The sequence below is a fragment of the Echinops telfairi genome, unplaced genomic scaffold (assembly GCF_000313985.2).
Source record: "Echinops telfairi isolate 266 unplaced genomic scaffold, ASM31398v2 ScPeMD7_7462;HRSCAF=8500, whole genome shotgun sequence".
NCBI lineage: Eukaryota > Metazoa > Chordata > Mammalia > Afrosoricida > Tenrecidae > Echinops > Echinops telfairi.
The window spans coordinates 4996526-5013063 of record NW_022111362.1 but is presented as its reverse complement, the minus strand read 5'-3'; the positions used below and the strand labels follow the sequence as shown (position 1 = coordinate 5013063).

The 16538-nt window shown below is 40.0% G+C and overlaps 1 protein-coding gene across 1 annotated transcript in view; it reads right to left on the bottom strand.

Annotated features, from left to right (window-relative positions):
* NINL (ninein like) overlaps positions 1-16538 on the bottom strand; it is a 176272-nt gene that overhangs the window by 118522 nt on the left and 41212 nt on the right. The window contains exons 3-5 of the mRNA XM_045283532.1: positions 12409-12508; positions 9603-9763; positions 7527-7593 (exon numbers count right to left, since the gene is read on the bottom strand). Of these exons, the coding sequence (XP_045139467.1) occupies positions 7527-7593; positions 9603-9763; positions 12409-12508 (328 nt within the window). The remainder of the gene's footprint in view (positions 1-7526; positions 7594-9602; positions 9764-12408; positions 12509-16538) is intronic.

Genomic DNA, 16538 nt, shown 5'->3' with positions numbered 1-16538 from the left:
TCCCATCTTCATGAACCCTTGATAAATTATAAATTATTGCTATTTTCATATCTTACACTGTCTGCTGTCTCCCTTCACCAATTTCTGTTGTTCCTCACCCTGGGGTGTGTGTGGTTACATTAATCATTTCGATCAGTTCCCCCTTTCTCCCTCAACTGTCCCCCAACCCTCATGGTACAGCTGCTCTCATTATTGCTTCTCAGGGGGTTATCTGTTCTGGATTCCATGTTTCGAGGGCTCTTATCTGTACCAGTGTACATGCTCTGGTCTAGCCAGATCTGTAGGTAGAACTGGGGTCAGGATAATGGGGGGGAGGGGGAAGCATTAAGGAATTAGAAGAATGTTGTATGTTTTATCAGTGCTATACTGCACCCTGGCTGGCTCATTCCTTCCTTGTGAATCTACTGTGAGGGGATGTCCAATTGTCTACAGATGGGCTTTGGGTCTCCCCTCCATCCCCGAGCATTTGAATAGATATGATTGTTTCTGATGCCTGATACCTGATCCTGCCGACATCTCATGATCACACAGGCTGGTGTGCTTCTTCCATTTGGCTTAGTTGCTTCCCAGCTAGATGGCCCCTTGTTTATCTTCAAGTCTTTAAGACTCCAGGCACTATTATATTTTAATAGCTGGGCATCATCAGCTTTCTTCACCACATTAGCTTATGCACCCATTTTGTCTTCAGCGATTGTGTTGGATGGTGAGCATCACAGAATGCCAGGTTATTAGAACAAAGTGTTCTTGCATTGAGAGAGGACTTGAGCCATGTTGAGCAATGTCCGTCTGCTACCTTAATAGTTGACATATAAATATATGTACATAGATCTATGTCCATATCGTTATATATAAATATATTTACACATGTACATGCCTATATTTATGCCTCTAAAATGTCTTTTGCCTCTTAGTTCTTTCCTCTATTGCCTTTTACTTTCCTCTTGTCCCACTATCGTGTTTGACTTTCAATTAGCTTTCAGTAATTGATCTTGACTACCTTGCACTTGATCAACCCACCGGGCATTCTACACCCTCCTTACCATCGATTTTAGATCATTTGTTGTTCCCTTGTCCCTGCAAACCCCAAATTTTAAACATGAGGTATTGGGTTATATCTAAGAAATATCCATACTTGTGTCTATGTGTTTTATTACACACACACACAAATACTTGCATTTCTTTTAATTTAAAAAAAATAATTTTACTCGGGGCTCATACAACTCTAATCACAATCCATATACGCATCCATTGTGTCAAGCACATTTATACATTGTTGCCATCATTATTCTCAAACATTTACTTTCTACTTGAGCCCTTGGTATCAGCTCATTTTGTCCCCTCCATCCCCACCCATCCTCCCTCAAGAACTCTTGATAATTTATAAATTATTATTATTTTGCCATGTGTTACTCTGTCCGATGTCTCCCTTCACCCACTTTTCTGTTGTTTGTCCCCCAGGGAGGGGGTTATATGTAGATCCTTGTGATCGGTTCCCCTTTTCTACCCTACCTTCCACTTACCCTCCTGGTATCACTACTCTCATTATTGGTCCTGAAGGGTTCATCCGTCCTGGATTCCCTGGGTTTCTAGTTCCTATCTGTACCAGTTTACATCCTCTGGTCTAGCTGGATTTGAACGTGGGATCATGATAGGGGGTGAGGGAAGCCTTAAAGAACTAGAGGAAAGTTGCATGCTTCATCGTTGCTATACTGAATCCTGACTGACTCTTCTCCCTGTGACCATTCTGTAAGGGGATGTCCAGTTGCCTACAGATGGGCTTTGGGTCTCCACTGCGCACTCTTCCTCATTCACAATAATATGATATTTTGTTCTTTGATGCCTGATACCTGATCTCATTGACACCTTGTGATCACATACATGCATTTATATAAACACCTAGCTCAGTAGGTGGACCAACATTGACTTACTACTTCAATGCCTTACTTGCTGTATTAAGATATGTTTTATTCTGGCAGACCTGAGTGGCATTGCCAGTAAATATTATTTTAAGTTTTGCCTGGTAACCAACTCTAATTCTTTATGTAAATAGCATCTAGTCAGGTAAGGATTTATTCTGTAAAAATGAATAATCCAGGTATTGAGATATGTAGTTAGCCTACCCTTGTTCAATCTCCCTCTCTCAATAGTGTTTACAACATTAGTACCACAGCTTAATTAATGACACTATAAACAAAAGGTCCTTGTGGTCCATGGAGAAGATTGAGATCATTTTCTACCATAAATTAACAAGGATATCTCTAAGGTGAGTCAGAGGCAAATTAAAAACATAGATCCAGGAATGGATTTGGGGCTCGCACTTAATTTTAGCTCCAAGCTAAGAACAATTATTTCTTATGACATGGTCCTACTCATTACTTACCTTCATAAAGGAAGCACAGAAGATATGGTTGCGTAGCAAAGTGTAGGGAAGAAATTAGATAGTGCCCAGCTATCAGCATCTGAGTCTTAAATGCTTATTTTCAAATAAGTGACATGTCAACTAAGCCCACATGGAAGAAGCACACCAACATCTATGATCATTATATAATCCAGATATGAAGGATGAAGTACTATCAGAGCTTATATTGTGAGATTCTGGTGTGCAGAAGGCCATGGATGACAGCACATGGCCAAAATATGTTTGCAGGTTCTACACAGGAAATAAGCCTTCGGTGATTCACTTCTGACCATAATTGACGGATGAGAATAACCTGGTGATCAGACAGAGTATTGGAGAGATGACTGTAGTAGATTAAAATGATAAACCTGACTTGAACGGTTAAAACTTTGCCGCTTGATACATTTGGCCTTGATTTGGTTTTTAATATTTTCTGTGGGTTTTTTTTTCATAGTGGGTTTTATCTCTGCTGTATTTTGTCATTGTGGGTAGCCTTCCTGACGCTTTGCTATGTGGTTTTCAACATTTTTCGGTATATGAAACCCAGGATAAATGGACCTAGAGAAACAACAACTAGAATAAGGGTTCCTGGGGGTGCAGTGGGGGAAGTGGTGGGCGGGGTGGATTTGTAAGGGGGAGCTGATATCAAGGAGGAAGAAAATACTTTGAAATGAATTTTGGTCGCAATAGTACAAAGCTGTTTGATGTGACTGAACTATGAAATGGCATGATGTCTGGATGAGCTCCTAAAACAAGACTTTTTGCGGGGGGAGGGGAGATTTAAAAAATCACTGACATTAAAAAATAAATAAACACACATAGATAATGTTGCTATATGTCATCAAGTTAGTTTTGACTCATAGTGACACTAGGTACAACATAATGAAACACTGCCCAGTCCTGCACCATCCTAGAACCCATTTTACAGCCACTGTGTCAATTAATCTCATTGAGAGTCACCTTTTCTGCTTACCCTATACTTTACCAAGCACAAAAACCATACCCTGGTATAACTATCAGAAAAGAGCTCACAGGAAACTGGTGTTCCAGAGGCTAGAACCCAGATCTTGGTTAAATATAGAGACACCTACACACACACACACTTCACAATTTTTGCTTCTCTAGAGAACCCGGCCTAAAACATTTGGTTCCAAGAGTGATTCTAGAGAAACCAAGTTATAAGGATCAATTTTCTCAATTGGTTCCCAAGTCTGATCAGTACTGAAGGTACTAATAACTCGGCCTCCATTAATATAAAGGGCACTGTGAAACCATGGTGTGAGGTGCGCTTTAGTGGTTATGCATTGGGCTGCTAACCTCAATGTCAACAGTTCAAAACCACCAGGAACTTTGAGGAGAAAGATGAAGCTTTCTACTCCCATAAATAGTCTCAGAAATCCATAGGGGCAGTTCTACCCTGTCAGACAGTCACTAATCGACGGCAGTGAGAGTATCACCACCCACAAATCAAGAAATGGGGGAAATTGATGCTCTAAGTGAGAGCATGTTTGATTTTCTTCTGCAATTTTTTCGGGGTAAGAAGTATGGGGAAGCTGATTATTTACCCTACTTACAATTGATAAATTGGTAGAAGGAAAGACATGAACTCAGGACTTCAGTCAAAGATCAAAAACTGCATGAAAGACCTCAACGTTTACGTTTATTTTCTAAAAGAAAGGCTTACTTTTTGTAGTAACAGAGGCTGTATTACTGAAAAATAAACTCAGAGTATTATCCTAAGAATGATGAATTATAATACCAACTGAATCCCCAACCTCAAATGCTGTTAAATTGAGAATATTGATTGGGAACAAAAGGGACTCTTAAGCCTTGGGATGGGGAGATACAGGCAGATAATCAAGAAGATGGGTGCACTGAGCCCCTAATTTCCATAATGTTACTTCAGCCAACAGCAGATTGTTCCCATCTGAAGAGATTGCTCCATCTTTGCTCCATATTAAATCTATTATTAATTATTATCCCTCCCCACCACATGAGTAAAAAACTAGTATCCCTCCCCACCACATGAGAAGATTAACTCAGCAGTGCATCCTGATATGAATCCTAGACATTTAATGGAGCATTGCTTGAGGAGATGCTTTAAAAGACATTGATAAATGTTTCCAGTTAATGAATTCAACACCCATTATTGCTTCTAGACCTAAAACTAGACTTATGCTCCAGCAAGCCTTAAAAGATGACCCAGGCAGAGGTACACTATACTCCAAAAGAATTTCCAGAGTTTTCTAATATGTACAAACAGAAACCTAGAGGATATATTTGTATTAGAATGGCTAATAAGGGTGCCTGATAACGGTGTGTAGAACACAAAGTTGGAGCAGTCAGAGTTTATTGATATGGGCCCACTAAGCACAGATTATTCATTCAATGTTTCAATGTAAGACACTTCTTGGGTGATTCAGTGAAGTTGATTCATGGGTTGTATGATGGCATAAATAAATCATGCTCAATGACAAGCCCAGTCAAAAGTATATTGTAGAAAAAGTTATCTACAAGATTAAAGAGCTTGGCATGCTATAGTGGATTTATCAGGATAGGCCTACAGACACACATGGAGTAGAATTCACACCTTTACCGCAAGAGTAGGGAACAAAATTGCAAATGTAGTCTCAGCATCATTGAAAATTGCTGATTACTATTTTATGTAAGCCAGATTTAACTGTAGGAATGGACTTAATTGAATCATGACACCTAACTACAATTGGGCTAATTGGGTTGCATGGTAATAGGGGCCAAATGGCAGCACTTAATTGACAGAGACAAGGTGGACGTGGCTACTGTAATAGACAGCTGAGTCAAAGTAGTAATCAGAATAGCTTGACTCTCATGGACTCATGGTATTGTCTACTTAGGCAGGATGTTCTTGGGAGTGAAAAACATAGGACACCTAATGAATATTTATTTCATCTGTCCAAGCAGAAAAAAATCTGGGTCAAGTGAGAAGCAGTGTAACTCAAATTATCAGAAGAGTCATAATTGCTCAATCATTCCCTGAGGTGAGACAGTTTACAGACCCACAACCCCTTGGAAAAAGCAGGAGCTATGTTTCACTGAGGAAGGACCCCCACTATAATGAAAAAATTTTTTGTTAATTTTTTTCTCAGCCTTCCTCAAATGGATCTTCAGCATTTTACAAGAGTGACTGTTCACTGTGGGGAAAGAAATAATTAGACTTTTCAGGGATTACTGGACACTGGCTCTGAATTGAGACCAATTCCAGAAGGCCTAAAACATCACTGTGACCCACCATTTGGTGTGGGGGCACATGGAGGTCAATATTGTAATGGAGTCTTTCTTACTTCAAGTTCATCTTAGGTGGGTTAGTGGCTCTCCAAACCCACCCTGTAGTAAATGAACCAGTTCCAGATTCCATGTTATGTAAGTCAGATTTATATAACTGGAATACTCAGCAGCTAACAGGACACCCATTTTGGATCTCTGAGGTGGGGAATAAGACTAAAATGGTAGGAAAAACCAAAAGCGAAGAGGATGCCATTTAAACTGTCTATCTAGGAAAATGGTAAACTAAAAACAATATAGTATCTTCCCCACACACTTTCAGCACTTACTCGTCTCTCTCCCCTTTCCTCCATTTCACCATGTTTTTCACCTTCTTTTAGACCTCTCCCACATCACTAGACAAAGCCAACTAACTCTTCACATCACTGGCACGACTACTAGGATTCTCAGGAAACAGCAATCAACCACAGTAAACCCAAAACATCAAGAAAAACAAATATAAACAAATAGAGAACTCTGAAAAAGAGGCTCTGGAACTACAAGAAACAGGATTCTGAAGAATGATTTAGACATGTAGGAAAACAACAGAAGAAATCGTAAATCAAAAGGAATTTAAGAATATAAACAATGAGATAACAGAATTAGGCAACATAGTAAATGCCTTGAGGAATAGATTTTCCCTCTGAAAAGGAAATTCAAATCAGTGAGCCCAGAGACAATCAATCTGACTACAACTGACAAGAGAAACCACCACCTAAACACAACAAAACAATCGAGAGAAATAATCTATGTCTCATTGAGAAACCTGAAAAAGAAGTAACAAATGTACATACAAAGAAAATAGTTTTGCGATCTTTTCGGATTCAAGCGTTCTATATAGAGAATCCGAAAAGATCGCATAACAGCGTGTGACGAAAACGGTCTGATTTGTGGCAGACAGGGGACTGGCAGGTGTATAATGAAAATGGTCTGATTTGCAATGCCCCTGCTCACGCAGCCAACTCAGTGTGCCAGCTTGGGGCAAAAACCAGCATGCCTGTTTTGCCCCACACACCTTACCTGACCTCACTTCGTGCGACTTCTTTTTGTTTTTGTGAATGAAGAGGGAAATAAAAGGACAGTGATTTGAAGACATAAGCAGAGATGAAGAAAAAAAATGCGGGAGGTGATATCAGCCATCCAAACATATGAGTTTGAAAAATGTTTCCAAGAATGGAATTGCAGATTTGACAAATGTGTCAAGTGTAATGGAGAGTACTTTGAAGGTGACACAGTTGTTTTGTAAAAAAATTTAAATACAAAACTTTGGAAAAAATCAATTTTTTTGGAAATCACTCATATCTTCCAATAAAACTATTTTAAAATAATAAAGATGTAAATAGGGTTAGCCCAGATTCAGTTGTACACAGGTTAAGACTTGAGTCAGTGGTCTCCTGTATTGCTTGCTATTCTTGGGAGTTATCAGTAGCTTGTCACCTGACTTACCAAGCTTGGACTTATTCACCTCTTTAGCCACAAGCCTGACCTGCCAACCTTGAATTCATCTTCTTCTGTAGCCACAGACCTTTGTCTTTCTGCTCCTCTTGGGCCTATCAACCCCCAAAGCTATGAAAGTCATAAGGACCCTGCACCCTAACATCAGCATCATGGGCTTGGAACGTGCACAACTTGGAATTTGCCTTCTTCTACATCTGTGTGAGCTATTTTCTTGGTACAACGCTCTCTATATAAATATATCTGGCAAACAGGCTGACCACGGAGATGACCCACACTGCATTCTCCAGGAAACTATCCTTGTCACAGCAACACTGCTGACAATCCCAGTCCTGGATCTTTCAAAGTACCAAGCATGAGGTCATGGTTTTACCTTGTGCTTCAAATAACTCATTCTGAGGCTCATTGGCACCATCAGGTTCTTCATCTGACTTGAGACTCTGTGGAAAAATGGAAGGGCATATAAATCCCTTGGATAATATCAAAAGCAATTGCAGGACACCAAACAAACATGTAGCACTGGCAAGCTCTTTTGTGTGATTGAAGCAGCCATGCTATTTGTACACCAGCAGTATGTGGATGATCAATTCCTTACTGAAAATGAGAATGCCAGAGTGGAAACAGGGAGCATGGCTTACTTTGTGAAATCATACTTGGTGCTCCTAACCCCCTAAATCATCAGTACTTTGAATGGAAAACAAAAGATATTTTCCTGGTCAGAAGGGTGCAACAGGCCTTTGTGTCTCTGTAAACAGTTCCAAGAATAGCACAATGCTGAGCAGGCACTGACCACATGCACCCACTGTCTTGGTAATCTTACACCAAGAGAAAAGGTGGAGACATCCAGAAGCAGCTGATTCATGTCAAAATCTTATGTTTTAGTGACCAAGCAAACAACCCCAAATAGAATTGGTGGAGTCCTGGTGACACAGTGGTTAAGCATGAGGCTACTAACGGAAAGTTAGTTCGTTTGAACCCACCAACCCTGGAAGCCCTGTGAAACTCTTCTACTAAGAACTATAGGGTTGCTAGGAATCCAAATAGATTAAATGGTAGTCGGTTTTGGTTTTGGTTTGACCAAGACTCAGAATTCTAAGCAGGAGCAATCTTGAGGACTGAAATCTGAGAGCAGATAAAAGGAAGATCCTATGGAAGCTATGAAAGAAAGAAGCATCATGCTACCTATGGAGTCCAGCATATGAAAGAGGGACAAGGTAGAGTCTTCAGCTCACACCCCCTCCACTTTCAATCTGGGGTACTGAGGTCTACAGTGCTTAGCTGTCTTGTCTACTAGAGGTCGAGGACCTACCCGCCAGTGCTCTCACACCCTTGAATTTAAATGAGAAGTCAGAGCAACACCAAAAAATCCAGTCCCACTTCCCTAATGCCTTCCACTCACTGCAAAACGAAAAAATACCCTTTCCGTACCCAGTTTTGAGTACCAAAAAATGTCTCAAAAAGCCGAAGAGCACCGATGAAGCCCAAGAAACGATAAGTCAACCCGCTATACTTCAGATCCAAATTTAAAGAGAACAAGAAAGCAAATGTCCTGGGTTTATGGTGTTGTCCCAACATAGCACATGCATCCATGAAAGGGAATTTAGGATTTAAACATGTGCTTATTTGTTTTCCCTGTGCCTTACAAATGTTGAAAATAAAAATCAATTCAGGACCCCAAGTTACCTTACTAAAGGTAAACTCTTGATACGGTCTCATCTTTCAATTGACAGCACATAAAGGAGGAACCAGTAACATCTTGTAATCCTTGAATGCAGATCTAACAAGTATGTGATTTACTCAGAACATGTGATGCTTTATCATGAATATGCTTCTTGACATGGAGTACAGTGAGGACCTGGTCATTAGCGTGTGTCTGGGATTCACTCCAGGTACTTGAAGTGAATAATTTAATGAACTGGAGAAGGGAGCTAAAGCCAAGGCTACTGGGAGGTATTAAGTATTTTCCTGAACAGTGTTCAGTGGGTAGAGCACCTTATAGTCTACATGTTCAAGGCAAGGCGACTGTGGGCATAGTACATCCAAATTCTTAAAGCTATAATAATCAGAGAGGAATTTTCCAATTTATGCCCTTGGTAGGTTAACAAGTCACTCCTTTAAAGCCATAAAGTAATTTTCTTACAGTATCAGAGCACTACAGTATTAATGTCAGAAAGGAGTTAGAAACAAATGAAAACATTTCTGCTGTCACAATGTCTGAAGGAGAGTACTCTACGGCCAGAGTCACTATGAAGACAACTAGACCCAGATCTTATTTAAAATGAGATCTTATTCCCCAATGTGAACCCCAGCTCCTGTCTACTTAAAATTCTAGGGACTGTGTCTCTCTCTCTCCTTACATTCTCTCACAACCATGTGATGTGAGCAGTGACAAACTGAGATATTTACCTGATACTAGGCACTCAGGTTGGGGAAGGAAAGTCTGACCCACCTCCACACTTTGCAGAGATGCTGCTCGGTGGAGCTGGCTGCTCAGGCTGCTCTGTCCTTGCTTCTCTGCTGCACGCCTGACTTCAGTCTCCAGTGTGCACAACTCAGGCCGGGTCCGACGACCATACCACTTAGGACCACTCACATATTTTGGTAGGACAGCTTGAGAGAGAGAAAAGAAAATGGGAAATTTGGTGAGGATCCCTGTAAATCAGCTCTCTGAGATTTGAATGTGTCTATGCTATTGTGGATGAACATTTTTAACCAACAGAAAACATTTAAAAGAACACGAGAAACTGCTTCTCTGTTACTTGTGAATTGGGTTGGGAGGCTAGTAATAAAGGTGAAAAAGGGCCATCACTCTCAACTTTATGCACTGCTTGAAGTTTTCAGAGTCTATTTTGCTTTTGTTTATGCAGACTCCAGACCCCGTCCTAAAAATACATGGTGCTTTTCACTATATGCAGGTATTTTTGCAATCAGCAGGAAGGGGAAGAGCTAATATGAGCAGCCACTGTTAGTACAGGCTTCCAGTAATGGTGCCTGCACAAAATCCCAGAGCCGAAAGCTGGAAAGCCTGGACCCAAATTTCTGGTCACAATGATTTCTTGGAAAAATTCCTTCATACTTCTTGGTCAACTTATTTTAATGAATACCATGTATACCAATGCCTCCAAATGTCTGAGGGTTAGATAAAATACTTATGTGATATATACATAAAATTCAAGGCCAGGAACATAGAGGACACTGCTTTCTCTATTTTTTCTTTCCTCTTCCACAGGCCCTTCCCAAAAGTGCCATCCCACCGTCAATACTCCTTTCAACTGCGGAGGTAGTAAAGAAGAAAGGAAAGAGCTCTTCCTGCCTCTGCCCTACGATAATCAATACTGCCTTCAAAATGTCCAGACACGCCTGCTCTCATTCACAAGGGAACGTGCGCATGGACATTTTATCCATTCTTAACAGAGGCACCCCAGCTCAGGATTGCTAAGCAAATCAAATGACTATTTTCTCATACCCTGAGCCCAATGGAGGAGGGTGGCAGCTACATAATATTCTGTCAGCTTGGGTGAAGGGGTGAAGTCTAGCCTGTCAATCAGGTCACAGCCTGATTGATGCCTCCTTGTAGGCATGGCCTTCTCGTGAGGATTCTGGGAGAACTGCTTCCTTCCTGCAGGCAGGACACACTCTCTCTGCTATACATTCCTGTTGACAAGCCACATGGAGCTACGCTGATGACAGGCAGAGCCCTGGAGCTGGAAGAGCCACGTGGAGACCCATGCCAGTATTGAGATGCTTCCAGTGCCACAGGATCCACAAGACTTTCCACTCACTGGCCTGTGATCTTCCAGCACATCATTGCACATGTTGCATGAGTGTCAAGAGGAATTTATAAACTGGTATCAGACATGGGCTAATATTGGACTTATGGACTTGATATGGACTGGGCTGGGATATTTTCTTAATATACAATTACTCTTTGATATAAAGCTATCTCTCTTTTTTTACACTTCCAGATTTCATTATTTTTATTTTTTTTTTACACAACTCATTTTATTTTATTTTTTTATTAATCATTTTATTGGTGTGCTCTTACAAATCTTATGACAATCCATCATTCAATTGTATGAAGCTTACTTGTCATATGTTGCCATCAACATTTCCAAAATATATTTTTTTACTTCAGTCCTTAGTATCAGCTCCTCTTTTTTTCCCTCCCTCCCCCATCCTCGCACTCTTGTGAATCCTTGATCAACGATATATTATTGTTATTTTGTGTCTTATACTGCCTGATGTTTCCCTTCAACAACATTTTTGTTATTCGTGCCCCTGGGGAGTGGGCTATATATCCAATCTTGTGAGGGTTCTCCCTCCCCCCCATCTCCTTAACCCCCCGGTATTGCTGCTCCCACTACTATTCCTGAGGGTTATCTGTCCTGAATTCCATTTGTCGAGAGCTCTTATTTGTACCAATGTGTGTACTTCGGTCTAGCCAGATTTGTAAGGTAGAACTGCGTCGTAGTGTTTGGGAAGGAAGTATTCAGAAGCTAGAGGAACGATGTGTGTTTTGTCGGTGCTATACGGCTAAAGTTATTTCTTATGCACATATGAAAGTCTCTGGATTTGTTTCTCTAGTCAATCCAGACTAACACAAGCAGTGACAGCCAATGGGTACTTTAGTCATCATCTTCCAAATCTCATCACATAGAGCATCTACATTCCTCACCTGCTGCTCCCTGCTTTGGATCCTTCCCCCAAAACTCTTCCACTGAACTTCCTACTCACTCTCCATCTTCTGACCTGACCCAGAGCCTGGTGGTTTCCTCCACTCCTTCAGATAGTTCTTCTCTTGGGACCGTCACTTCTATTTACAAGGGTATTCTTTGCCCCATCAACCCCAGACAGTGACAAGGCTCCTATAGGTCATGTTCATCTGAGACTAACCATGCACTTAAATCTGTCCATGGGCTGTAGCAATCTTTCTTGTTTTGTCAACCTTGGGAGGCCACAAGAACATATTTGCATTGCACCTTTAATTCTTAAAATCTTCAATTCTTCCACATTCGTTTATTTTATTTTCTCAACAAACCTATGATGCAGATGAAACCATATTTGACATTAATTTATAAATAAATGCAGACAAGAAGAAAACAACCCAAGACCACATAGCTTGGTAATGATAGAGTAGAAAGTAGAGTTTAGAATTTCATTTACAGAAGTGTTACATTTTTCAACTAGAATATTATATTTCCCAAATAACAGATCAATAATGAAAATAAGCTGTAGTTGATGAGAAATCTACTTACCTGCTTCCAAAGAATTACTTTCTGAATCATCAGAGGGGTCATCACCAGGATTTGAAGACAATACTGCCACAAAACCTTCCTTAAATTCCTCAAAGTTCACCTGAGTGGATTGAAGTAAAAACAGGTTAATGCTACTTTGAAGATGTGTGTGTGTGTGTGTGTGTGTGTGTGTGTGTGTGTGTGTGTGTAGGGTAGTTCGTTTATTGTGCCAACCTGGCCGATAAACACATGTGGGATTAAATGAAGGGTGGAGGGATAAATGGCTCAGTGAGCCTCGCCTTTCGAGTTCTCGGGTCCCTTGCTTTGTGATGGTCGAACCAGGGTGCAGCTGCCTTAGCCAATTCCCTGCTTTAGCTGGCAAGGCTCACTTCCTGCAAGACATCCCTGAGGAGAAGCCACATGGACCTACCCCGATGCAGCCCTGGGTGCTGGAGCACCCATGTGGAGACCCCTGCCAACGCTGAGATGCTTACACATTCACTGACTCGGCTTTCCTCCTGCAGTTGGCATCATTGTGTTTGTTTTGTGAGATGGAGGAGGACTTTGTGGATTGGTGTTGGACATATGGGTTAATGGGTTAATGTTGGATTTGTGGGCTTGGGCAGCACTGGGTTGGGATGTTTTCTTGATGCACACTTAACCTCCATAAAAAACCCTCATACATGAGTTTCTGTGGATTAGTTTCTTTAAAGTACCCAGACTAACACAATATATATAAAATAAATCATCTTATTGGGGCTATTATCGCTCTTATAACAATCCATACAGCAAATGCATCAAACATAGTTGTACATATGTTGCCATCATCATTTTCAAAACATTTTCTTTCTGCTTGGTGGGCTCATATAGTTAATATTTAGTGTCTTGATTCTTTCACAGATGAAAACATTTTATTATTATTTCTCTCACTGAGAACATTTCATGTTTTCAAATATTTAAGAGTATAGTAATGAAAATAGGAGTGAAACATAATCCACCCCACTGCAAAATATATAACAATTTTAAAAAGAAAACAAAATAACATAGAGAATAAACAGTGTGGAAAGGAGTTGGTTACAAAAAAGTTTATATGAAGAAAATGTCCATAGTCACCCTAAAAAACAGACCATTTCCAATACCTCAGAAGGGTTCTGCCATATTGCTCTTCCTGATTAAATCCCCTGGTTCCTACTTTCATGTTTAAGAAGTTCCCCTGCCTTTTAATACCTTTTTGTCCAACCTTAAACAATATAGTTTGGTTTTGTCTTCTTAAAGATTTGATCTACATGGAATCATATGTGTATGCTCTTTTATGCTTTGCTTCTTTGGTTCAATATAATTCTTAATATTATTTCTGCAGTATCCATCTAGGTTGCTGTGCATACATGCAATGCATTCATTTTCTTTGCTGTACAGTATTCCATAGAGTAACTGTGCAAGAACACATTAACTGAATCTCCTGCTGAGGTTTAAATTGCTTCCATTATTTGGCTATTGAAACAGTTTTACTTTGAAGAGTGTGTCCTTACGGTGCTTCTCTAGGCTACACACCGAAGTGTGTAATTGTGGGGACCAACCTCTTGGTAAACTGACCCATTTATCATTAAGAAATGATGACTCGTTACTCCAGTAATGTTTTCAACCTTAGAATTTATATTCTCTTCTATAAAAAATTCCATCTTTCTTTTATTAATATTTATATGATATCTATCTATATCTACATTATAGATATGGATACCTATAACTAACTAAATGGTTAGTTTGAAATTTTCTACATGCTTATGTTTTAGATGTACCTTTTATGACAGTATTTTATTCCTAATTTAACAATCTTTGTTGCTGCTGCTGCTGTTATTGTTGTTGGTAGGTGCCACTGAGTCAGTTCCTACCCACAGCAAACTGTGCACAACAGAAAGAAACCCTGCCTGGTCCCGGGACCTTCTCACAATTACCCCGATGCCCGAGTCTACTGACGCAGCCACTGTATCACTCCACCTCCTTGGGGACCTGCCTCATTGTCATTGTCCCTCCACTTTACCAAGCACGATGTCCTTTCCCCGGGACTGGTATGTCCTGATAACATGTCCAAGGCATGTAAGACTAAATCTCACCATCCTTGCTGCTAAGTAGCACCCTGGATGCACTTCTTCCAAGACACATAGTTTGTCCTTTAAGTAGTTTGTGGTACTTTCATTCTTCTTCTCCATCACCACAATTAAAATACATTGATTCTTCCTCAGTTTCCCTTATTCAATGTCTAACTTTCACATGCATATGAGGCAGATGAAAATACCAGGGCTTGACTCAGGCACATCTTAGTCCTCAAAATTACATCCAGCTTTTCAATACACAAGAGGTCTTGTGCAGCAGATTTAACCAATGCAGCTTGTCTTTTGATCTCATTCTATGAGCACAGATTGTGGATGCAAGAAAGACAAAATCCTTGATACTTGTCTGTCAGTTTGTTATGCTGTGGTGGCTTGTGTGTTGCTGTGATGCTGAAAGCTACATCACTGGTATTTCAAATGCCAGCAGGTTCACCCAAAGTGAACAGGTTTCAGGGGAACTTCCAAACTAAGGAGATACAACAAAGAAGGAATCAGTGGCTGGCCACTTGGGAGAAAGCAGCAGCTGAAAACCTTGTGCATAGTTCTAAAGCACTGTCCAACACTGAAGGCCTAACGAAGGGAAGGAGAACACTGTTGAAGACAGTGCCAGATGATGGGCACCTCGAGTCAGAGGGCACATGAAATGTGACTGAGTTGGAGCTCCTTTCTCAGAATGGAGCAACCATGGTGACTTGAGTGGGGTAATGCCTGTGAGAGTGAAGCCGCCAGGGTCTTGACTTGCTGACAGGGCACCACCCAAAATAAGAAGAAAGAGCTGCAAAAATCTGCTAATGGTCAGAACTTGGAATGTGCAAAGTATGCATCTAAGGAACTTGGAAGTCAACAAAAATAAAATGGAATGCATAAAGATCGATATCCTACACACTAGTGAGGTGAAACGTACTGGTACTGGCTATTGTGAATTACAGAATCATATGGTTTACACTGCTGGTATTGACACAATCAAGAGGAACGGCACTGCATTCATTTTCAAAGAAGACATTGCAAAATGGTAATCTGGAAGTACAATGCTGTCTGTGAGAAAATTATATCTAACTGTCTTTAAGGCAATCCAATGAATATAATTATTATTCAAACTTATGCAACAACCTCAAAAACTGGTGTTGCATGAGACCAGTTAAAGAAATCAAAGAATTCCACCAATATCTTCAGTCAGAAATTGAGCAAGTATTCAATCAAGATTCATTGATAATTATTAGTGATTAGAATGCAAAAATTGGAAACAAAGAGGAAAAACCAGTAGCTGGACATGTGATAGAATATGGACTTGTGACAGAAACTAGAGATCACAAGATAGAATTTGGAAGACCAACAAGTGTTCATAGTAAATATAGTTTTCAACAACACAAAAGGTAGCTGACTTTACACATGGACTTCCCCAGATGGAATACACAGAAATCAAATTGACTGCAACTGTGGGAGGAAACAACGGAGAAGCTCAATATCAGCAGCTGAACCCAGGCCAGGGGCTGACTGTGGAGCAGATAATCAATTTCTCATTTATAAGTTCTGGTTAAAGCTGAAGAAAATTAAAGCAAGACCACAAAAGCCAAAATACGATCTTAAGTCTATCCCACTTGAATTTGGAATATATTTTAAGAACAAATTTGACAGATTGGTCACTAATAAAAAAGACCCAATGGGCTGTCGGAGGACATCAAGAACATCATTCTGGAGATATATAGGTTAACAATATATGTATTGGAGTCTAATAAAAAGTACTATGCATTTATAAATCCTTTGCTCACCAGTGCCTTACCACTGACTATAATGATGTTACTATCAACAGAGTTATATATTTTAAACGACTATGAGATATTATATCTTAGTCCGTGTTCATTGAAAATTATCCACCTATTTGTTTTTCATTTCTTCTATTTCTGATTTCATTCTGGATTTTCCCCCCTCTATTTAAAGTACATGCTTTAGAATTTCCTTACTTCTTGAGTACTCTGCTACAACACTTTTAGCTAATATTATATGCTTTGATTTCACATTTATTTTTTTTTGTTTTTTATTGTT